Here is a 25,776-nt window from a genome sequence, read left to right on the forward strand (position 1 = left end):
CCGCATTTTTGGGCTCATGGGCCCCTTCCTCCATCTTTCAAGCCAGCTACATGGCATTTTCCTGACCATTCTTCTATAGGACATCTTCTCTCTCTTCTCTTCCGTCCTCCCTCTTCCACTTTTAAGGAGTCTTGTGATTACATTGAGCTCACCTGGTTAACCCAGGATCATCTCCTCATCTCAAGAGCCTTAACTTGATCTGCAAAGCCCCTTTTGTCACAGGTTCCAGGGATTATGTTGCAGACATCCTTGGTGCCATCAGTGGGAGACAGCAGTGGCAAGTGGAGCAGCCTTGGTGGGTAGGACTCTAGTCTCCTCTCTCCCAGCTTTAACCAGAGCATCCTGATTCTTACCAAGCCTACCTATTGAGGTTTAATATAAAACCGTATTTGAAGTTTGAAAATGATTTCCAACACTATGAAACTATTTTTTAAAAAATTATAAAAATGGAAAGCCTATGCTCTAATGCTTCTTCATTATCTTCACACTCATCCTGACAGTGACCCCCACAAAATGCCTTCTGCTTTGTGAGGTGTCTGCACATCCTTAGGTGAGCAGACAGTGGCCTTGGAAGGCGAGAGTTCTGCTGTCCTGCTCTCTCATGTATTGAACACATGACCTTCCTTGCCAGAGCATTATGCTCTAATGAGCACTGAATTACCCCGCGACCTTGCCGCCCTGCTGTCCACTTGCTGTCCACAATGGTTTCCCACAGAATGTGTCATTTCACCTCTACTGGAGCGCAGATGTGCGGAGACCGTTACAGATGACCGTCTCTCTTTCTCTCTGTAGGACAGTAAGCCGAAAGCTATGCCTCAGAAGCTTTCAGAGAAGTGGGGGCAGGAAGCTGAGATATAAACTGAATTCCATCAGACTTTTCCCCCTTGCTCCTGCATGGCTTGGGCTTACATGTCAAAACCCGTCACACAGCTGGGGAAATCATTATTTATGAAAAGAATAAGACTGCCATGTTGTAAAAAAGAACCTATTTCGAGTAGGAATTATGGTTGCATGTCTTATGAATCATCCAGGTAAGGCAAGGCAGGCTCAGCTGCAGAAAGTTGTTCTTCTTCTCCCAGGGACCCTGAATACACTCCTGTGTCCATCAGTCATATTCATCCGCCAACAGAGCCTCCACCTCATCATCTGGAACTGAGGTGTGTGTGTCTCAGGCTGAGTAAGATTTGACTAGACTCCAAAGTAATTAATCAACCAAAAATCATTGGTAGAAACAGAGGGGAAAGACAGTGAAGAAAAGGAATCGAATGGGGAGAATCATTTAAATCTCATTAGCACATTATGCTTTAGACCAGTGATAAGTCAAGAAGCCATGAGCATCACATGAAAGATGATTAACCTTGTGTATTTTAGGGGTCACTGAAATATGAGCTCATTTAGTAGACTTTCTTGATGGGGGAAGGTTGTTGCCATAATAAATGGAGTTTTCTTCCTGGGACTGCTAAATGTAACCTATGCAAAGAGGGGTTAATGTCTGACCTTGGGGCTCAATCCTGAGCAAACAGTTCTCTTTTAAGGAAGCAGTGAAGGGGTTGTCCACAAGCGGGGAGAAGAGAATGGCCAGCACTTGCAGAGGGAAAATACAAGCTCCTCCTGGAGGCCGGATTTCTCTCCTGACAACTGGTCTCTGGCTGCCAGTACTTGTAAGAAGAGGCCATGATTTGGAGCCTATAGTTTCTTTGTTTTTAGATATAGATTTTGAGGAGATCAAAATGTGACTGTAACAGCACATGAAATATTCAGGAAAAAAACAAAAGCAAATTTATACCGTGGGAAACTTGATTGATTAGACTCCTTGGGGATGGGAGTTCTGGTTCAGCAAGGGTTAAGAAGAAAACTATTTTTGGTTTCAGCTTCCTTTTTTTGAAATCTTTCGAAAATGTTTTACTCTGAACTGCAGCCCAAGTAACTTACAGTGCAGTATAGATAATTGCATCTTTTTTAGTGATTCAGGATCTTGTCTTGCCTTCAAGGTCATTGCTCTGGACAGTTTGCAGTGTTTTGTCCTATAAATATATGCACCCATAATACGGTGTGTGTGTGTGAGTGTGTGTGAAGAGAAGGGGAGAGAGAGAATATTAGGCTGGATCTAGAAATCCATAATTGATTCCAGAATGTACTCAAGGAATTGCCTAAGACAGTTGAACAAACAAACAACAAATCTATGGGATTGCTTTTGTTGACACATTGACTTTATTCTTTAGCAGTTCCAAAGATCCAGCTTTTCTCACACTTGAGAAGCAGTATGCCAGAGTGGAAGGGACACAAATGAGTACTGGGGTCAGATAGAACTAGGTCCAAATTCTGATTCTGCCATTTTCCACCTCTGTGACCTTAAACAAGTTACTACTAATCTTTCTGAGTCTTAAGTCTGTTCATTTATAAAATAAGGGGGGAAAAGTCTAATTGTGAGATTGAAGATAATTTATGTAGATTGTCCTGCATGTGGAATTGCTTAATTCCCAATAGCCGTTATTATTATTTTTAGCTTTACTTATGAGAAAAGAAATCCAACTTGGACAAGGCAGCTGTCTTCTTTCCAAATCTCCTATGAAAGTGTAAGCATCAGGTGGTCCAATGTGGCACAGTGATGGTTATCTAGACACCAGGGCCAGACAAGATGTGGATGTGCCAGGTTTGGGGATTCTGGAACAAAGTCTGCTCGGGTTTCATTTGGTGACATCTTTGTCAAACGTCACGCTTAATGGGGCATTCTGAAAAGAAAGCAGGTGGTTGAGAAGATGGAGAGTCCTGGCTAGTGACTGAGATAGCTAGGTGGTACCAGAGTTGAAACCACGTGAGGTGGGAATAACAGGAGCACTGTCTTTGTCTCTACTTTGATGGCTCTTCTCAAGCTTTATAGAAGGAAAAAAGAACTCATGGAAACCAGTGCAGCCCATTTAATTCCAATCAAACTTCTGTTTCAATACCCACCATGTCCATGCCTGGGCAGCTTCACAGTGGTGAAGCCAGCTCCCTTCTGGTCACACATCTGGCCTAACAGCTGGGTGGCCAAGAAAGTGGGTGCATGGAGGGGGCTAAAGAAACGTGGGGTGCAATCCTCAGCTGCCTCATTTGCTCGTTTACCATCATCTGAAACATCTGGGTGGGTACAGCATGAGGCAGCCCTTGGAAACATCCTTAAATGCTGTCACCTTCCAGCATTCCAGCTGGCTTCCTGGGGAGAAAGGGGATGGACCAGGCTGGGAGCCTGGCAGGCTCATGAGGGGACCATTTGTTTGGGAAATTGCAGAATTAGTGTCAGCAAACAGTGCCCATCCTGCTGTGATCTTCACTTGGGAAGCATGGAGAGAGGGGAGGTGGGTTTTCAGAGGTACACCTGTGACAGCTCCAGGCTACTAGGCCAAGGTGCTTGGCAACCAGGAGCAAGAGCCAGCCAGGCAGCAGGGCAGGAGAGGAGGTGTTTAACACGGTTCTACCGAGTTTACCGAGTTTTTTTTTTTGCGGTACACGGGCCTCTCACTGTTGTGGCCTCCCCCATTGTGGAGCACAGGCTCCGGACATGCAGTCTCAGCGGCCATGGCTCACGGGCCCAGCCGCTCCGCGGCATGTGGGATCTTCCCGGACCGGGGCATGAACCCATGTCCCCTGCATCGGCAGGCGGACTCTCAACCATTGCACCACCAGGGAAGCCCTCTACCGAGTTTTAAAAGGCTTTTTTTGTTGTTTGGTTTTACTTTTGGAGGAGTGTTTTAGCTAGCTGACAGTAGGTGTATAGCAGTCACTAAAATCAGGTCAGATCAAGACAGACCCCCAGCTGTGCCCCATATAAGCTACTGGACCCTGGGCAAGTTATCTTTCCCCTTCCAGCCTGTTGGAAAGAATCAGCAGTAATGTAAACGTAGAGTATCTTTTGCATAGACAGAAGAAGCAGGATGGCAAAAAATATTCATTGGCTTTTAGATGGAATCCAGTGCAGTAAGAAGTTCATGCATTAATTGGCAATGTTAATAGTTTCCCGGTCTATTAAATGAGGATAATACAGGGTGCTGTGAGATGAAATACCTAAAGCACATAGCATAGCGCCCGTCTACTAGTAAGTGTGACAGCCTGATTGTGCTGTGAGCTGGTGATGGTGCAGCCTGTCAAGGTTTCAGGTGTGGTCCTGCCATGATCAGCCATGTGATGTTAAGGAGGTTAAGCTTTCTGTGCCCCCATTTCTTCACGTGTAAAGTGAGGATAATCAGCACGCTTACCTTACGGGATGCTGTGAGGGTTACGTGAGTAAGACGCAGGCTCATCGTGGATCCCCTGTGAGTGTCCCTACTGCTCACCAAGCCTTTTCATCTTGCCTGGGACCTGACTGATTATTTCTTCCTGCATTATCTCCTCTGCTGTCATTCTTGGGTAGTTTATTGAGGACGTGGTGGTACAGAAAACTCAATGTTTTACACTGAGTGTCCAGGGAACTGGGATAAAGCCCAAACCCAAGTATGGCACCTGTGGGTGCTCAGGTAGCAGGTACCCTTGTCTGTGCATCTTCCTCAGGGCATCCTTGAGGTGGGAAGGTCATGAGTACCGCCACTCTCACTAGGAGAGAGTGGTTCCATCCAAGGTCACAGAGAAAGTCCACTTCTTGCTTCCGGCTGGCAGCCCTGGCTCAGTCCACTTTCTCCAACACTGCCGTCCGGTACCAATGTTGACAAAGTGCTTTGGACATCAAAAGTAAAGTCCTATTAATCCTAAGTCCAAACAGCAGCACCCCCCTTCCCCTAGCCCAAAGGAGTCTCTTCTAATGCATTTTAATTCAGGCCCATCACTTCCACTCTCCTGCCCGCCTGAGGCCCAACTGGGAGGCCAGCACACCTCGGCCCTGTCTTGCTGCGATGCTCCCTTCCAGCCTGTTGGAGGAATCAGCTTTAATGCAAATGTGTGTGATCTGTGCCCAGAGAGAAGAAGCAAGATGTCAAAAAAGACCACTTGCTTTTATAGGGGGTCCAGCATAGTGGGAAACTCGTGCATTACTTACCAATGTTGATGGTTTCAAGGCTGAATGCTAAAAGTAGGCATCAGTGGTTACACTCTGGTTCCCAGAGAACCCAGGTCCCGGGTTCACCCACCTGTGTGGATGCTTTCTGATTGTGCCAGTGCCCCTCCGGACTCAGCCCCATGAAGGACAGCTCTGGTTGCTATGACCGCCACATCGGGGTGGACTGCTCTGATGGCTTCAACGGTGGCTGTGAGCAGCTGTGTCTGCAGCAGATGGCACCCTTCCCAGACGACCCTGCTGTGTACAACATCCTCATGTTCTGCGGGTGAGTTGAGCTGCCCACGAGGCCAGCCGGCTTACTGGGATGAGGGACTTTCAGGAAAGTAAATCCAAGTGAACTGGTCACTCTAGGCCAGCCCTTAGGCTCTGAGGAAAGACCCTTCAGGGCTGGAAGAGGAGCATTTTTTAAAGTCAGAGTTGCAAGGACCCTTAGGGGAAATCTATAGTGTCACCACTGAAAATGAGGAAACTGACCTAGGGGTTTACCTAAATCATTGCCTGCTTACACCAGAATTTCCAAACTGTGTTTGTGCTGCTATGTTAATTGTTTTGTGACAAAAGGATTCCACGGTCCAAAAGCTTGGGAAAGATTGTGTGAAACTAATCAATTATCAAAGAAGGGACATGCTGGATTGTTGCTGAAAGCCAGTGCCTGCTGAATAATCATGAGAAGATTATTCAGTGGACTAGTAATGTTATTTTATTGTATTTCATTTTATTTTCTTTCTTTGCAAGTGGCAATTTTCCTGTTTAGTTTCTTGTAAAATCCCATGCCACAAATGGAAGCTTGATCTCAATTTTAAAGTCTGTGTAATGTTATCATTATGGTTGACCTGCTTCAATTAATGAGGTAAATTCAGCCAAAGTTGCATAGAATTTATTTATTTAATAAACATATATTTGAGCACCCACTTTGTGCAGACAACCTAGTTAGGTGTCAGATATAGGAGACACAGTAGGATATGAGATCTGGTCTCCTCTCTATCAAAGGAGTTTACGATGGGATGTGCGGCCATGAGTACAAAGGAGAATGGGGGAGATGGGGCAGTGTGAAAGGGCAAGTTGTCAAGATGCTCAGGATGGACTAAGAAGGAACCAGCCAAATTTAAAATTCTTTCCAGAAACACTGTGTTATGGCTCAAGGAAGGAACCACTTTATCTTGTCCCAGACCTAAGCTGGTGCCATAAATTCCTTTGTGGGTCTCAAATCAGGTCTGTTGCCTGGACTAATACGGTAGGTCCCTAACTGGACTTTCTTTCCTATTTCATCAGAATTTGGTACACATGTACATTTAGCACTCTCCAAGCCACTATATATAGCCTGCCAAAAGAAGTCCTTGATTTGAGGTTCTTTAGAAAGACCAAATCACATGTACTTATAATTAAAGAGCTCTGCTCACACCTGTTCACACGATAGGTAAATGGTGAATGGGGAAAACAGTTACATTAACATAGGCTTCATTTGTACCTCTGCTAATGATGATAGCAGCATTTAATGAGCACCTGCTATAGGCTAGGCACAGCATAAGTTCTCTGAGTTCAGTATCTCACTTAATCTTCTCAGTAACCCAACAAAGCAGCTACTGTTTTTCCTCACTTTTACAGATGTGGAGTTCAATCAGCTAATTCAAGGTAACCCAGTAAAGGGGGGCATTATTGACATGATAATATTGCTTCTCATCACTTAAAACTATGATAATTTGTTCCTCTATATAGAACAGAGGTCTTTATCTTATTGCAACAATTACTATAGATAGCAATAAATGATGTGTTTTAATGTCATGAACATCTGTAAGTTCCAAATTTGGTATGTTTCTAAGGAGAGACCCAAATTAAATCAATATGCTTTTAAAATGACAGCTTTATCAAAGCCGTTCTTACTTGAACGAACAAATTATGTTCTTCTCACTATAACTACAAATAAAGTCCAATTAATGACTTACAGGTTATTGACCCATATCTACCAACATCAGTATTGCTCTTCCATTAGAGTAACTGCACAGGCTTAATGGGGAGGATATCAAGGAGGTGTCCACACAACATGCCCTAACATCTCTTTAGTTCAGGAATGCTACTCTGAACTAAGGGGGAGTTAATATGGGTTGATCTTGTGTTTGGATATGTTCAAATGGAGCACAGCTGCAAGATGATCAATCTTTTTAATTTCTTAGCTGACTTGTCACAGGACCAGGTTAGAAGGTTATTAACTTCTTAAGCACAGTGTCATTCTTTTTGCTGCCTAATTACCCTCCAAACAAATGCAGGGTCTGGCCATATAGATTGTTCTGGAGAAAGACTCTATAATATTTTGGATTTAAATGTGTGAACTCATTTATAAGCTTATATCCAGTGATTCTTACTCAGACCTATCTGGGAAATCCTACACTTATTAGAGGAGAAAGAACTGCAAAGCTCTGGAAGCACTTATCTGTGAAGGAAAGGTGAGAGGCTCTGTATGATCACATAATGCAAGAAGACTCGGTTTATAGACCTAAGAAACTGAGTCATAGAGGGGACAAAATCAAATCAGGATACTCATAATCTTTGGCTATCCAACATTCTCCCAAGGCATATTTTTCCAATCTATTGGATTGCGTTGGCTGCATGGCTCATTGATGGAATAACTTCTTATCTTGAGCTTTCCACCATGCTAGGTGCATCGAGGATTACAAGCTTGGTGTGGATGGACGCTCTTGCCAACTCATCGCAGAGACCTGTCCAGAGGGAGGTGACTGTGGGGAAAGCAGAGAGCTCCCCATGAACCAGACCCTCTTTGGGGAGATGTTCTTTGGTTACAACAACCATTCCAAGGAAGTGGCTGCTGGACAGGTGCTGAAAGGAACATTCAGGTGAACCCCACATCCATAGCACTGGTTATTCAGGGCTGTTGATGGATCTCTTCTCTGATGGGTCTTAAAGTCAGAATAAAGTCTTGTGTCTTGGATCCAGGTAAATGTGACCCTAAAAGGATAGGTTATTTTATCTCCCCTGGTCTTTACTAGGTTCACACTCTTCCTTCCAGAACCCAAGAACCCTGAACAGTAAAGTGTTAAATAAATTTTTACCTTGCCCAGGCAGAGACTACAGGATTTTCCATGGAAGCCACCACAAAATGCTCAGGTTCTATCATCCCTCTGAATCTTGGCTAATGAGTCAATCTAGCATAGGTCCTCAATATGGTCCAAGAATCCCTGAGGGTCCCTGAGATCCTCTCAGGGGATATTCAAAGTCCTGCCTTTTCCAGCTACAGAGAGGATGGGTTTTCTTCATATACTTCAATCCAAACAACATATTGCAATAAGTTGAATGCAGAGGTGTGAATTCAGCTGTCTTCTATGAAATCAGATGTTTAAAAAACTTGCAAAAAATGTAAAATAATGCCACTTGTCTCATCATTTTTTAAGACATGTTAATATTTAATGGATTTATTATTGTCATCTAAAAAATATCAATACATATTTTTTAATTTTTTTCTTTCAATTTCTAATATGGTAAATGTTGATAGATATAATCTACATAAACAAAAGCTGCTTGGGGCCTTCAGTTATTTTTAGGAGTGTAAAGGGGGTCTTGAGAACAAAATGTTTCAAACCACTGACTTAGAATATTTCTAGGAAATTCTCCATTTGACCCCTGTCCCTAATCTATCTTAGGTTATTTGAATACATTGTCCTCAGAATCCATGCGTTTCAGGAGATGATGGCGGTGATGATGATGATGATGTTGAAAGTGTTATAATATGGACCAGCAGTTGATAGCAAGCTAGGTCTGGACTCTTACAAGCAAACTGATAGTAAACTTACGAGCTATCTTTTGGAGTCAGTTGTGTTTTCTGTTACAGACAGTAGACTTTACTAAAATTTCCCCCTTTAGCCTGGGACCTCATTGGCCAATGGCAAGCAGTGAGGTGTCATAATGAATATTGTGGTGGCTGCATTTGCCCAGATCTTGTGGAGAGGGGATCAGGGAGTAGGGACTGGGGTGGGATGGGGGGAAGAATATTCTCGATCTTGTAAGTAGACCTTTTCAGCTGGTTTATTTCTCATCTCCCTCAGCCCCTGCCCTACTTCTCACACTCGTGTCTTGCTCCAGACATGTACATCGAGTGGGGTTCAGCTTGAGGGGAAGTTTTTGGTCCATTGTGGGTTGAGACATAGATCGCTCACCAAAGAGTGGCATTCACTTGAACACTCAGAGATGAAAGTCGGCCTCTGTTTCCAGGCAAAACAACTTTGCTCGAGGTTTAGACCAGCAACTGCCAGACGGTCTTGTGGTGGCCACTGTCCCCCTGGAGAATCAGTGCCTGGAGGAGATCTCAGAACCAACCCCGGACCCAGACTTCTTGACTGGTGAGTGTGCCAAACACCTTGCTTAAGTGGCAGAAACAAACAAGCAGCTCCCTATGATGCTGTAAGCTCAAGACTCTTGACATTGCTTATTTTGGTTTCAAAGCCAGTGATTTTCTTGACATGTGATAAAAGCTCAGTCCTAAAACTGAACACTAGTAGGATTATTTATCAGTAAAACGGCCAATATTATTACATAATTATCTGCAAAATGGCCATAATACCTTTCCCTGCTAGTCTTATTGGGATGCTTTGAAAACAAATGAAATAATAGATATGTGAGAGTTCAGAGTTCTCAGTGGATTAGAGGAAGTGACTAGGTCACAGTAGAGGTAGAAAGAAGGTGGATTGCTTAGAGCCTAAATATCTGTCATTGGTTCCCTGGCAAGTGCTTCTAGAGCAGTGTAAGAGAATAGAAAATGATAGAGCTTTGTTGTCAAACGACCCTGGGTTTGACTCCTGGCTCTGCTACTTTCTAGCTGTGTGACATTAGACAATACAGTCTCTTGGGGTCTCATGGCCCCCATCATAAGATGGGGATCATAACACCGGTCACTCAATGTTGCTTTGAGCCCAATGGCACTCTTCTCCTCGGCTCACTGTGGAACGAAGGTATGGGCTGATTGGGAGAGGCAGGAATACTAGGGGTCGTTTCTCCTTTCTGTGCCGCTAAAGACCCCCAGTTAGCACCTCCTGGACCAAAGAAGGCATTTCAAAGTGTTCCAGGGACCCTTAAGAGGCAGCCAACCAGGGAACTCAGCATCATTTACTAGGAGTCTCGACATGAGCTCTTCCATTGTCAGCTTTGTTCATTTCTCCATTACTCCTCTCCCTTCTTCATTCTATGTCTTCCTTATTCTAGACCCTTCTCCCCTTTATTTTTCCCTTTTATGAAGAATGGCTTGAACTGAGTGTAAGACTTTTTCAGATATCAAGTTATGTCCAAAAATTTTGTTTAGACCAGAATGGGATTAGAAGTAGGTCTGTCTGAGTTAGTATAGCATAGTGATCCCTAGCTTAGGCTCTGGATCCCAACAGCTAAGCTCAACTCTTCACTGGCTGTGTGATCTTGGACAAGTTACTTACCTTCTCCATGGCTCAGTTTTTTACCTGTAAAAATGGATATTATAGTATTATCTTTCTGATAGGATTAGTATGAGGAATAAATATTCATAAAGTTATAAAAACAGTTCCTGATACATACTGAGATGTATGTTTATGAAACAAATAAATATACCAAGGAAGAAAGAAAATAGGAACATTCAAACTACCAAATTGTGTTTTCCTTATAGAAGAAGGAAAGGGCGCAAGAGAGAAAACAATTAGATATGTTCTGGACCAGAAATAAATCTCATCAAAATAAGCTGCCTTCTAAAAGATCACACACACACAATACACACACACACACAAACCTGAAAAAATTAAAGTGCACCTCTGGGTGTGTCCTGAAAGCCTACGTCTCTAGTGTTTGGCAATCTAGTTTTCTTGTTTCCATGTCATTGGCTGAGAAACACTTGCTGGGTGTGTGTAAAATGCCTTGTAAAGGAGGCGTGAGGTGTCGCACAGAAGTAGGACAGGCTCCACACTGCCAATAAACTACCTGGCTTCTGTTTAAAGAGTCACCAGGACAATTCTCTCACACATTAGAACTTACGTGGAGGTGAGAGTTCAGTTGTCAGGCTGGGAAGACACAGAGTAGTCCTGGATGCTACCTGAGCTTTCTGGGGAGGATAGATCTGAGCAACATCAGAAAAACATGTGTCTGAATCTCCATCTTTGGAAATAAGAAAAAGATCCAAACTTTGTACAAATCCACAAGAGAAACTTCTTTCTTCCCTGAGCCCTTGGACCTCTCCTGGTTTGGTATATCAGAGGCAAAAGGAGTGGAAGGATGTCCTGGTGGGACCTTCCCTTTTTCATGGTCTTGAGACAGTGACATTCCTAAAAGTACAGAGAGAACTTTTCTTGACCTGCTAGTTTTCTACCCAGCCTTTCTTTTTAATGTATTTTGATTAAGAAGTGATACCAGTTAGTCCAAGAGTAGGTATTTCCTTTGATGTAAGAAGGAATCAGTCTTGTTTTTCAAAGCCCAGAATAACTAGAAGAATCAGTTAGAGATGGTTGACCACTTTTCTTCCATATTTATTTCCTGGTTCTGGTAACATTTTAATTATATCTTTCTTGAGAGTCATACAGAGAATGTCATATCATGCCTCACTATGTGCAATTATAGGTCACAATCCCCATAAACCTCCAAGCTTAAAAGATTTTAGGGCGAAAGTGATCTTCAGATTCTTCTATATCAGCATTTTCAAGCATGTTTTTTTCATGAAAAACCAGCCCTCCACTCATAAATAGGTTCTATCTTCAAATAATTTGGAAAGACGGTAGCCATCTATCTCTCAGCAATCTGCAGCACCTGAGCTTGGAACGGATTCCGAGAAGTCCTGCACTAAAGAAATACATTTTACTTTACTTAGCCCAGCAATTCCCAAATCTATTTAACTGGAGAATCCTTTTACACATAACAGCTATTTCGATCTTTCAGAATTATTGGCTTAAAGAATGTACTGGAAAATTTCTGATGTATGTGTTTTATCTTGCTGATTACCTTCTTCCTTACCAAAACAGTTAAGAACTCTTATTCTTTACAGACCTTTTTGGTGTTATAAGTTGTGTGGAAATAAATGAAGACCAACAAAATGAAAACAGGTAAAGGCTATTTACACACAGCAAGGGAGTCAGCCACCATCACTTGCATTTTGGCAGAGACTGAGAGGCAGGCAGAGAAGTAGGAAAGCTTCAGAGTGGAAAAAAGGAAGGGCTTCAGATATGCCCTGATAGGCATGTAAGCTGTTGGCAGGTGATCCAACTAACCAGGAGTGAGGTATTCTTAGGTAAATGTTTAGGAGACCTATTTGACTTTCTCTGGTGGAACCTAACTTGGAAGCAAGAACAAAAATTAGGGAAGCTGTCAGTTATTAATCAAGTCCTGGTGAGTTTGGCCTGATTGTTACAGGGGTTATTATTTGGCTTCCTGAACTAGAAGAGATAATGGTCTGACTTCCTGCAAGTCTGACTTAGAGACGGTAGATTAGCTTCTTGGGCTGGTTGCTGTAGATAATAGCGTGGTTTACTGGGCTGGTTGCTGCAGATTGTGGGTCAGAGTTCTGTTTTTACATGTGGTCTGGCCATCATCCATTTGTATTTTCAGTCTCTCAGCTGAGAAAAAAAAAGAGTCCAGAGGCAGATCAAGGAGGAAGAGGAGGCTGCTGGTCACATTCATGGGTCCGATGGGCGCCATAATCACGAAATCTTAAATATCCCCTTGACATTTCAATAAAATAACAGGATAAAAGTAACTTTCTTTCTTCCTTCCTTCCTTTCTTCTTTCTTTCTTTCTTCCTTTCTTCTTTCTTTCTTTCTCTCTCTCTCTCTCTCTCTCCCCCCTCCCTCCCTCCCTCCCTTTCATTTTTCGAGCATATGTAGGGAAGAATAATGTTCTTTCTTGAGAAAACAGAGATATTTTGTTTAGAAAAAAAGTCATTCACAAATGTATCACAAATAATAATAAAATGAAATAAAAAACTGGAACTAACCGCATTGCAAGGGCACAATGAGAAAGAATCCTGTGACTCAGCCAGAAAATACATATTTTAAAATATCCCTTTCCTTTTAACTAGTGGAAATATTATCTGTAATGGGCACAGAACAACATTTCCCGAGCATTAACAGTTATATAACTGTTTCCCTGACTATGGTGTAGCATAAAGGCAATCAGTAGAATTGTTGTTTAGCACTGAAGTAATGGGGTTCAGTTGTTTGGCTCATCCTGGGCGAATGTGGGACACTGTCATCCCTGCCCACCGCCAACACCCGTGCTTCTTTTATTTTCCCTTCCCTCTACTGACCTGAACTAAGGCCTGGGAATTTATAACAAAAACGTCAATTAACAAATGTCAAGTTCACACAATTAGAAGTGATGAGAGAGAGGTAGGGAGGAGGGGGACAACATTATGGAAACCATGTACGTATATGATGTTTTATCTTTTCTCAATGTGCTCTTATACCCGTAACTTTATTTTGTCCTGACAACCTACCTGTAAAGTAGGCAGGATGAATACTGTCAGCCCCACTTTTCAGATACAAAAACTGAAAGAAATGAGTTGCCTAGCTCCAAGTCACACAGCTGGTTGGAATCACAGAATTGAAAAGGAAACAAGGGGTCATCTGAGCTAAGCCGCTCACTTTACAGATGCAACAACTGAGAATCACAAGGTCCCCTGGCCAGGTAGCCAGAGAGGAAGCTCAGGCCAGTGGATTGGCAGGCAGAAACTGCCTTCTTCAGCAGCATGGGTGCCTTAGAACTCCCACCTCCTGATTTCCTGCCCTTTTCTTTTTCTGCTAGGAAACAAGTCCATTAAAGGGAATGTTTTCTGATATATTGAAAAATCTTTATTTATCGGGCTTGCTATCTTTTTATTAATAGAGTTTCTGAAATAACAGCAAGCTGATGAGCTCGCATCACTAGAGAATGCATACTACATACAAGAGTTTTACAAAACATGCACATTATAACTCTAATGAAACGTACCTTGGAGGTATGTGACTGGAGTCTTAAACTTGTAAAGTTAGAAGTTCCTTTATACGCTTTTACAATTAACATAAAGGCAAAAAGCCAGAGTATGGAGAAGTATGACTACTGTCACAAAGCTTAATGCCCTGAAAGAAGAGCATTTGAAAAGAAAATTGCTGAAAACCTTCTTTTAGTTTCCAGTAACTTATCTTTGATTACCTGAGATCAAATTTAAGCAATTGATTCAGTAAGCACCTCTTCTGACCTTTTTTTCCTGTTTTTCTACCAATAATCATTCCCATATGATTCACACAGAAATGGAAATTTGGCAGCTACTCAGCTAATTTGATCAGAGTTGACAAGCAGCTAATTAATCCTACCTACTCTTCATCCAGTTTAGGTACTAAATTAGTTGATTTAGCCTGAAGGAAGCATGGGTCAAAATGGCAGGATAATTCACTACGTATGTATTATTGCCATTATATTTACACACACACACTCACTATCTATCTAAATTTATCATATATGTGGCCATTATATTTGCATATGTACATATATACGCACACATGTGCATATATCAGGCATAGAAATGAAGCCAAAATTGGTGCTCTAAACTTAGCAAGGTGATTTTTTTATTTCCTGTGGCCTAATTATTTTGTTTCTGTAGCATTTTATGTTTATAGTAATGGCTAGAATTTAAGTAGAGTGCCACTCTTTCTCCAAGGTGTTCAAACAAGAACAGCTCATTACAACATCACTAAGAGGCTACAAGGATGTATTTATTGAGAATGACCTTGGATAAGTAAGTTGGCTTCCCAGAGCCTCAGTTTTCCCACCTGTAAAATAGGGACCACAAATAAAGTGCCTATCATGTGTCTAGCACAGAGATGACACTCAGTATAGGGCCCATTCCTGCCCCTTACTAACTGAGTCATGCTGACACTATCCCTCCCGGTAAAGATGAAACAAACATTATCAGCTTCAGAGTAATTAAAACTTAAATACGGAACACAAATTGGTTAAATGGGACACAAAAATCGATGTTATCAGGAACTTGAGCTGAGTCAATTATTGCAGCTATTAAAGAGAGTAAAAACCTGTGTGTTACAGTAAGCCCAGTGTTTCATATGAGTTTATTAAGGGAGTATTGTAGTAGAATAGTTACGAACCCTGTTCTGGTCTCAGACACATCTGTAACTTTATCCTGGCTCTACCTGGTGGCTTAGGGCCCTTATGCAAACTCCTCTCTAAGCTTCAGTTTTCTCATTTATAAGATGCAGACAATAACACCTAGTTTATAAGGTATGACTATATACAAAGTGCCTGGCACAGAGTATAGGTTCAATAAGTGATAGCTGTTGTTACTATGATTCCAGAAATTTTCTCCATCCAAAAATGCTTTCTCATTTCCTCACAATTACGCCCCCTAACCCAGTAGACTTGGCACTTGAGAATCCACTACATGCACTGAGCCTACATTTCCTCTGTCCCTAGGGATGGTGAACTTCAGTGAGGTGTCCGGATACCCCGTCCTGCAGCACTGGAAGGTCCGCTCTGTGATGTACCACATCAAACTCAAACAAGTGACTGTCTCTCAGGGTGAGCACAGCTGCAAGCCATCCCTCCCACCTGCTCCTGGGGTGTGGCATTCCTTCCCAAGGGCGCACAAGCCTTTTATCAATGTTGAAGATGCCATCCAAAATGTAGCCACTCCACAAGATCTATAACCTAGTCACTCGATTCACCCTTCAGGGCAAATGGCTGGAATCGGATCATTTTCTTAGCATAGATTAAATTGCAAGTTTTATCTTGGATAATAGAAGAGATGGAAAGGGCAAGATAAAGATAAAGATAAATATAAACACTTACTGAAGATAAATATAAACACTTACTTTATCATATTTCCTGGGGTCACCCAGTGTGTAGAGAGGATATGCAAAAGCAAACTTTTTATAAATTGACAGAATAAAGCTTTCCAAATGCAAAGAGTATACTTTACTGTACTTTAGAGGTTCTATATGATGAAAGAAATAAGGGAAAGAGAGCAAGAAAGAGGAAGGGGAGTGGAAAAATAGAAAACGGCTATGGTTCCTAAAAGCAAGCAAGCAAGATAGATGGATGGATAGATAGATTGATAGATTGATGGATGTAGATTTATTTACATCTACATCTATGTTTTACATATATGTCTTTATATCTAATAAGTTAAGGAGTAGTGAATTCTGAACTTAGGATAAATTGTTCCAAAACAGAAACATGAGGCACCTTGTATAAATATTCGTCAAATCTTAGTGATAAATGCCTTGAGTCAAGTTTTTCCTAGCATTTGAGCAATCCCACTGTGCAATTTTCAAAAGAGGAAATTTCTACAAAGTGGCCTTAACATAGGTTTATATCCCTATTCTGCCTCATCCCCATGGACCAGAAGAACATTACTCTACTCCTTCCTCTGGGGCTACCTAAAGAATGTACCAGACCTGAAGTTTATGCTCCAGAGTCTGGCTTTGCTGTATTGAATAAAAGGGTAACTAGAGCCAGATGTGATTGTTGGCAAAGGAACAAGACAAGGAAAGAGGACTCAGGGTCGGTAACAGGGAGGCCGAGGCTTAGGGCCACCTAGAGAGAGATAGAGGGTAAGGGATAGATAGAGAGTTGTGAAGAGAAGTGAGACGTGTACTAGAGAAAGAAGAGGCATTAAGGATATAGAACATCTCCAAAGTACACAGAGGGACTCAGAACTTTTTATTTTCTATCACGAAAGAGTTCTTGGCAATAAGGTATTGGGATGTGGCTATTACTGAAGTGAACCTCTGCTGGTGCAGAAAACACTTGGAACGAATGAAGTTACTCTTCATCCTAGAAAAATACGGCAGTATTTTTCACATACTCAGTTTGCACGCAGCACAGGTGCTATGCATATCAGGGGTTAACAATCACATGTCTCTGTTGCCATGTGCTTTTAAAAGCCACACATGGTGTCATGGACGATGTGGACCTCTGCACTTGGGGTCTCAAGCCTGGGCTGGGCTCTGCCTTGTCCTGATAGGACACAGGTGTGTCAAAAAGAAGGCTGTACAAAGTTGGTCAGGTAGAGAAGGTATTGGATTTGGAAAAATTGCCATAGGTTATCTTTCTGACAAATACAATTCTCTTAAACAGGGAAGGCAAATCCAAGGAGATTTGTCTGGGGAGGAGGCAAACAGATTCTTTCCTCCATTTGCCATTTCAAAGTCTTTATACTTTTGATTTTCTTAAATAAATCTAAGCAGTGTTTTAGTGACTTTCCTTATCTTTCTTTTTCCATTATCTTCCTATTACCCATTTCTCTGCATCAAGGCAGCATCCTGAAAACTTTTTTGGTCACTACCCACAGTTATAGCACATTTTACACCGTGACCTTGTGCACAGGCATGTCCCCACGTACAACACCACAGAAGGTTCATGAAGCCATACTTCATCTTCCCAAGTGAAATGTTCTTTGCTGGTATTTGCGTTTCTATTTTAGACTGTGCTATTCTTTTTCATTTTTTTAATGCTATTATTTGAGCTCACTAAATTGATTTAATGTCATGACTTGTGATTTGAAAAAAAAAAACGTTGCCTTAAGCAGGGAGGTAGTGGAGATTTGATAATGTTATACTTAACTTGCACGAAGTTAACAACATAGCTAACTGGGTGGAAGAAATATTCTTCTGGGAACTGAAATGTCTGATTTAGCTACCTGGAAGTACCTGGTAGCTCCAGCCAGCTCTCCAGCATCACTGTGGGCCACATGGCACTTGCACATTGAGGCTGGACAGCCTGGGGATCCAGATACCCATACTGTAAGTCCTCACTCTTTTTCTTGGGTGACGTTTCTCCGTAGCCCTCAGCAATGCTCTCCACTCCATAGACGGGGCTACATCTCGTGGGGATTTTGTAGCCTTGTTGGACCAGTTTGGCAACCATTACATCCAGGAAGCTATCTACGGCTTTGAGGAATCCTGCTCTATCTGGTACCCAAACAAGCAGGTCCAGCGGCGACTCTGGCTGGAATATGAAGACATCAGCAAAGGTGAGTGACATGCTCATCAGCAAGTTCTACTCCCTGTGCAAGTCCTGGCTGCCTAGGTACATCCATAGGACCAAAAACAGGTGAAGGACTAATTCAGATTTGCCTCGATGTTCTTGCCCACCCTTTAAATTGCCAAGCTTTGGTTGCTAAAATCAAATGTCAAAATGGGAGTATTTGGGAAAACTTTATATGCAGGAGGGGGTCCAAACTGTATGACCACTGAGCGGGTTATCATAGAGAGAGTCTTCTAAAGGGCTTAGCAGTCACCATTCATCCTGTTACCATAGCACGGGCAAAATACTAGACCGTTCTTATGGGGTAGGGGAGAAAAGGAGAGCGTTGCAGTCTCCCCCACCCCTCCCTGCCTCTGGCAATCCCATCCTACACTGGCTGGCAACCCCTTCGGGTAACTGCATAGTAAACCCCTTCTCACTCCATCCTGCCCTGTGTTTAGGGGCATTTTTCCTACTGCTGTGTGCTATGAGGAAATCTCCATTGCCCCAGGTGTTTGTATAGTGCTGGATAACAGCCTCACAAATAAATCTTGGTCCACTGTTTGATGGCAAGTTAGTATTCAGTCCAAGTAAGTATAAGAAATTGGAATTTCTGGAACCCGTTTTTTTTTTTTTCCTGCGGTACGCGGGCCTCTCACTGTTGTGGCCTCTCCCGTTGCGGAGCACAGGCTCCGGTCGCGCAGGCTCAGCGGCCATGGCTCACGGGCCTAGCTGCTCCACGGCATGTGGGATCTCCCCGGACCGGGACACGAACCCGTGTCCCCTGTATTGGCAGGCAGGCTCTCAACCGCGCCACCAGGGAAGCCCTCTGGAACCCTTTGAATCACCTTCTGATGTAGGAGGAGTACTGGCTGGTAAATTTGTGTCCTGATCAACCAAGACTGGTTTAGAATTGCCATTCATGGAATTTCTTCTTCTGAGCTTATCCTCATGGCATTCTGATGAGCTCAAATTATGGATGTGTGAGTTGCTAAAGGGCAAGTGATGAAATTAGCACAGTGAAAACTCAAGAAGTAGGTCATCCTAAGATTTAATGATCAAGGGTTCCTCTGAGACTAGGGACCCCCTGCTGTCATCAGTGCTACAGTGGGGGAAAATATGCTCCTGTGGCTGAGATGCTCTTGGTTCTCTGAGCTCCGTACAGATTTCTGTTTTGTCTTGCTCAAGAGGTACTAGAGGCATGAGAGCCCCTCTTCTGGCTGGGAGCTTTCTTCCAAAAGAAGCAAGAAGCTTGTACCTGGACTGCAGGCTTCCCCCCAGGTCCTGATTCCTCTAAGCTCAAAGAGACAACCACAGGCTTCTTGTATCCCTTCAAACTTCAGCATCTTAAAATTATTCTGATTCCAATTTGCCAAGAGGAGTATAATGTAAGCACATTTCTATAAGACCAGTTCCAGCTGGCAAAACTTTGTTATATTTCCATGCCAGAGCCTAGTGATTGAACCAAAGGACTAAAGCCTCCTCTATTTCTGTTTGTCGGTGGTTCAAGGATTGCCAGGCTCTAGGACTGCTGGGAGATGCGAGTCTGACCTTCCTCAGAACTCCTGGTTCTACCTCTTGCGTCTATCCTGAGCGTTGTAGTATCCTTAAGGTATACTAAGCCCAGGAGGGAAATTTGTCCATGGCCTTTGCACTATGCCCTATCCCTCTCCATTCTTACACACAGGAACTAATTTTGTCACAGTCCAACTGTTGGCTTTAGTTCTTATAAATATGATGTATATCACCCCTTGCTTGTTATTGATATTAAAAGGTATTCAAACATTTTAGTATGTTTATTTTGATCTCTTGCAATTGTCCATGTATACCTGCCCCCCAGCTGACTCCTGAATCTTACCTTTGTGTCATAGAGTTTATCTCTCTTATTGTTGGATGTGATTCTTACCCTTAAATATTTTTCTTCTCCCTAGGCACTAATTTCTTTTTATTCCAAAAGCATGAAGCATGCTACTGATTAAGGATTATAAGTGCATAAGACAAAGGAAGATTTTCTTCTGCTTTTGTGCACTCTGGAGAGGATTGCTCCAGAATGGAGTTTATACAGTAGTGGTGACAAGTGTTCTGAGAGGGCTATACCTACCATGGCATAAAAGTGGCACCTTTTTTAGACTCGAGTCCTTTAATTATATGTTCTTGCCTATTCTAACTTTAAAAACTTTCCAATGAAAAGGGGTTTTGTGTTCTTTGCTTTTGTACCTATGATTAGATACCTAAAATTTCTTATGGATTGAATAGGAAAGAGGTTTATCAGGGGTGAAATGAAATGGAAAGATCACAGGACTGAAAGGCTGGGACTCTAGAATCTGTCAGGTTACTTTTGTTTAGTCAGTTAATTATTGGCATCTCCCCTGTAAAGCCTTCTGTAGTTTCTTCCTGCTCTGACAGTTTATGGATCCTAGGAGTCCTCCTTTATGTGAGAGGCTTTCTCAGGTCACACATTTGAGTTAAAGACTTTCCTCTTCTTTCTACCAATCACTACACAACTTCTCGAGGGTAGGTTCTATGCCTTATTCAACTTTAAAATCCCAGGGTCCAGCACAGAGCCGGGCACATGACAGTCCCTCAACAAATGTTTGTTATTGTTGATGTTGTTGTTAGTGATGGCAGTTGGGGTCGTCTCGGTGGGAATGGTGGTTGAAAGCCCTTCTGATGTGGTGACTTCCCATGTGGGTTTTATCATAGACACATAAAATGCATTAGGTATGCCTGACTGATAAGAACTCGGAGATGGATATTTTTGAACTGATCTTCAGGAGGCAGCCTTTTATTCAGCAGCCGCTTACTCGTCATACAACCACTATATGGTTTGGTCAGACCAATATTTAGGAGCACCTGTCTTAAGATAAGTCTGACTGGAGCCCATGAATAACATATTTCCATTTCTCACAGTCTAAGATTAGCCTCTCTTCTTTTTCTTTTACAGAGCAAATAAAGACTATCTGAATTGAAATTTCCAACCTCCCTCTCTCTACTTCTAAATTGACTTCCATCTTTTCTCATCATCCTTTGCCCTTGTGCCTCAGGAAATGCAGTGAGTTCCGCCTCTTCAGGCGAATCTCTCCACCTGTACACTTGCTTCCTTCCCTCTCTGCTTCCTCTTAGTCCTCACTCATTCATTAGCCTCCTCTTTTTTAATCTCTGCAACCTCTTCAGCCACAATTATCCCTTCCCCAGCCTTCTATTTTCCAAAAAATAATATTTTTTATAAATATGCAACTCTTTTACCACGGCTTCCTTTCAACATGTCACCATCAAATTTCTTGAGCAAGTAGTTTATACATCTTTTCTCTACTTCCTCAACTTCTTTTACTCTTCAAATAATTGCTTTCAGCCCCATCACGCTGCAGAAATTGCTCTGGAGAAGGAAATCAAAGACTTTATAAGCAGAGGTTCATTTTTCTATCCTGTGACCATTTCATCTATCTCAGCTAAAGAATTTGTCCCTTTGGCCAGGTCTGCCTTCTTGCAAATCCTCTCCCTTTGTGTCTCTGATGCTGTTCTGTCCAGATTCTCTTCATAAATCTTTGGCCTTTATTTCTCATTCTTTTTTGCCCTCACTCCTCTAAAGAAATCACTTACATTTTGGTCATTTTCTAGGATTTCATCCTTAACGTTCACCTCCTCTTCACTGTTGCTGGGTGAATCTCTTTTGTATCTACCTCAACCCACATCTCAAATCCTTCCCTTCTCCCTGAAATTCAAAAGCTTATTTGTCTGTGAGTGTTTACCATTTCTACCTGGATATTCTATAGGCACCTCAATGATCAGCATCTCTCTTCTCTGTATCTGCTAGTAGATTCGTGAACCACATTGATGGGTCAAAATATAAAGTGAGGGGTCTTTTATATTCTCCTTCACTCTCCACATTCAACCATTTACAAGTTCTGTTCTTTTTACCACCTAAATATTTCTTCAGCAGGTGTCTTCTTGTCGATTTCTCAAAATTGTATGACTTTACAGTATCAGCCCTCATAAGAAATATTGACATAGCATCCTCAGGTGCCTCCTTTTCTTCAGTTTCCTGCCACTCTTGTCCATTCTGCATTTCACTATCTGTTATCTTTTTTAAATACCCCTTAACAACATGACTCTTCAGCTTGGAGCCCTTCACTAATGCCTTACTGCCTTCTCAGCATGAACATGGCTTCACTCCCTGTCTTAGTTTCCTATGGCTGCTGTAACAAATGACTACAAATTTGGTGGCTTAAAACAACATACATTTATTTCCTGAAAGTTTTGGGGCCAGAGGTCCAAATCAGTTTCAGTGGTCTAAGCTCAAGGTACTAGTGGGGCTGGAGGATCCTTCCAGAGGCTCTAGGAGAGAACCCCTTTTTTGTCCTTTTCAGCTCATAGTGGCCGCCTGTATTCCTTGGCTTGTGGCCCCTTTCTCCATCTTCAAAGTGCATCACTCCAATGTCTGAGTCACATGGTCTCCTCTCTGACTCTTCCTGCCTCCTCATGTAAGGACCCTTTTGATTACATTGGGTCCACCCAGATAATGCAGGATAATCACCCCATCTCAAAAGCCTTAATTTAAGCATATCTGCAAAATCTCTTTTGCCAGGCACAGGTAACATTCATAGGTTCTAGAAATTAGGACCTGGGCATCTTTGGGAGCAAATATTCAGCCTATCACACCCTCCACCCTCTCCGGCTGCTGCACCACTGACCATTCCCTACCCCGAGCATTCCTCCACTCTGATGACACAAGACTGCTTGCTGTCAATCCAAAACCCTTGCATTTGATTCCAGACAGTTTAAGGCCTCAGAGTCTCCCTTCCTGCCCCAGTCTGAGGCCAGAGGTATGTGCTCTAAAGTCTCCACAATTACTTGTCCCACACAGAAATTTTCTCTTGGGCCCTCTCTTGCCCACCCGGCCCCCTGACCCTACTCCATTCCCTGGTGTCTGTTCCTTTGCCTTATTTCTGGATGGATCTTATTCTCTTCTTAGGCCCTTAGGATCAGCAGATTAGTCTTCCTGGCTATGATTTCTGTTTCTTGCTTGTGTCTTTTAATTGCCCCCTTCAGCTCTATAAATTGCCATCTGCAATTAAATGATACCTTGACCCAGTGTCAGGCCCCAACTCTGGGTCCAGGATCAAGGTTCCCACTGGTTCGAAAGAGGAGATTGAGCCTTTCCACACTTCTGAGCCTACTTAACCTTGTCCTCTATCTACCCCTATTCTACCATCACCTTTCTACTCTTCAAGAGCTAGTTCTAACATCACCACTTCCACCAAGCCTTCTGTGGTGCTCTAGTCAGAATTCTTTGCTTCCTGTTTTATGCTCTTGGAGCTCCTTATATATATATCCTTTGACAGCACTCTTGACATTTCCCTGTATTGTCATTTCCCTGTGTGACTGTCTCCCATGATAATAGACTTGACAGCATGTACCATATTTCCCTCCGTTTTGTAATTTTAAAAGTTTATTTAAAAAATGCAAAATGTGTAAAACAGAACAAAGTGAAAAATACATCTTCCTCTCACTCTTATTTCCCAGTCATCTAGTTCCACTCCCTAGAGGCAACCAGGCAACTATTACTACAGTTTACTGTCTATCTATCCAGAAATAGTCTATTCCTAGCCATGTGGAAGTGAACAAAGAAAGTTGCAGAAAGGTAGATATATTAGGGTCTTGTCTGTTTTAAAAATGTTATATATAAGTATATGCATATACACATCTATATAAGTATAATCTTTAGCCTCTCTCTCACTATCTATGTATATTTAGATATGTGTGTGTGTATGTATGTACGCACACACACACACACACAAGTTATCTGTTTGTTTCAAAATTAGGGATATGGTATAGGGTAGGGGCTTTTATTTTTTGTACTAAAAACTTCTGTGTTGCTCTTCCTACAGTAAGCATGTGCCACCTTTATAATAAAACTTTTTTAACGCACTGATAAATATATTCTGAAAAGTTTCTGTTATCTAGAGTAAAGGCTTAGAAAGTTAACTGGAAAAATATCACACAATTGTATCTACAAAGAGCTGAACTTTGGATAGAAATCTGGGAGGAAGTCCAAAACAATAGGATCATTTCTTACCAATCTTTTAGTCTTCACCCCTGACACAGGGCCTGGCATATTATTAGCATCTGTTGTACTGTTTGTTGAAGGAATAGATCCTTTATTTTGTTCTTACTTCAGAAGAAACCAGTAAAAAGAGCCATAGATCTGTAGATTCCAGAGAAGTGACCAAAATTTGAACCTTCTTCAAATAAGAACTTCCAAGGGCTTAATTATAATCCTCAACCTGACACACTAAGCTCAGTACATTTTCTTTCTTTTTTTCTTTTTCTTTTTTTGGTACTCCATTCAGGAGTGGATTTCCTCGGATCTTTCTTCCTTTTCTTTTCCAATATAATTTTCATTGCTATGTTAGATCTGACCTTTGCCATAGCTTTTCCTTGCCATTGCTTTTGTGGCATATCAGTGGGGTCATCGGGGTTGACAATTGGCAGTAACCAAGCTCTTCCTTTCTATTGTACCTTGTAGTCCATAATCCACTGGGGGTTGAGGCATAATCCACAGGGGGTTGGTTGGCTGGTTTCTAGCCAGTTGCTTCCTTTCCATGGGGAAAGCTAAGAAGAATAGCTTCCTCTTCTTCCAAGACACAAGTTGAGAGTTTGTCCCTTAAGGGGACCCTCTAGCTCTGAGAAGTCTTAAGTTAGATTAGAATCAAAGAAAGAAGTAAACCACCTGGATGGCATTGTATTTCTACCACACAGGATGCCATGTTTTCTACTTTTCATCAATTATTTTTTGGGCGGACAGAGCCCAAGAAAGACTCAGTTGGCTCATCTGCCCAGGATAGTGAACGGATTTCTTCCATGGCTGAAACAAAAACAATAGCTGAATCAGCCATCAGCCTCTGATCCAGTCTGTGAGTGCTGGTCAGCAGAGACCTAGTCTTGTGTCTTTGATGCCAATGAAGAGTAGTAACTTAAGTTTGTATAATGCTTTATGTTTTACAACCCCAGGGTTGCAAACCAGCTGCAAAGGCTCTTTTTATGCACATTTACAGTGACAAAGTTAGCACGCAAGTGGCAAAGCGATTATGGCATACAGCTATTTTCTTTCAATGATTAATTAATTAATTCAACAAACGTTTGCTGAGGACCTGCTCCATGCAAAACCCTGAAGTGAGCAGAGAGGGGCTTTAGAGAAGACATCTGTTCTATGGCATTCCCAGGCAGACAGGCCTGATGAAGGTGCCGCTGATGCTGAGCCGGGTGGTATCATAAACAGAGGCTTCCAAGAGGATCTAAGCTTTTCTAAACATATGTGTGAGGATTTATTTTGAGTCTTCAAGTCCCCAGGCTCTGATGCAGAGTCCGCAGTAAACGGGATCTGTAGGTTGAGGGAAGAAGTTACCAAAATAATATTACCAAACAGCCTGTTACATAACTGTTCTCATTTAATCCTCAAACATACACATCACTTAAGTCTTACGTTTCCTATTTATAGATAAGAAAATAAAGCCTCAGAGAGCTTAAATAACTTGCATGTGGTCACCTAAGCAGTAAGTGGCAGAGTGAGGATAAGAAGAATGCCTTCACCTACTGAGATACATTGCAAATGGCAGCTTGCTGTTTTGCCTGCCAGTGGCACAAGAAGAGATGAAGGTGGGAAGATGAGTGGGCAAAATGGAAGTAGGATCAAGATGGAATTGAAGCCAGGTGACTGGTCTAAAGTGACCACTACAGGGCCAGATGTCAACCATGGTTATACTTCATGAAGGATCCAC

General features: G+C 42.2%; 1 protein-coding gene across 3 annotated transcripts in view; it reads left to right on the forward strand.

The window, feature by feature from the left end:
- The window catches only part of ASTN1 (astrotactin 1), a 328,942-nt gene that overhangs the window by 231,503 nt on the left and 71,663 nt on the right, over positions 1 to 25,776 (forward strand). For all 3 annotated transcript variants that reach the window (XM_059073144.2, XM_067031110.1, XM_059073133.2), the window contains exons 12-16: positions 5,128 to 5,294; positions 7,684 to 7,878; positions 9,251 to 9,378; positions 15,446 to 15,550; positions 17,817 to 18,005. In XM_059073144.2, coding sequence (XP_058929127.1) covers positions 5,128 to 5,294; positions 7,684 to 7,878; positions 9,251 to 9,378; positions 15,446 to 15,550; positions 17,817 to 18,005 — 784 coding nt within the window. The remainder of the gene's footprint in view (positions 1 to 5,127; positions 5,295 to 7,683; positions 7,879 to 9,250; positions 9,379 to 15,445; positions 15,551 to 17,816; positions 18,006 to 25,776) is intronic.

The sequence above is a fragment of the Kogia breviceps genome, chromosome 1 (assembly GCF_026419965.1).
Source record: "Kogia breviceps isolate mKogBre1 chromosome 1, mKogBre1 haplotype 1, whole genome shotgun sequence".
NCBI classification, from domain to species: domain Eukaryota; kingdom Metazoa; phylum Chordata; class Mammalia; order Artiodactyla; family Physeteridae; genus Kogia; species Kogia breviceps.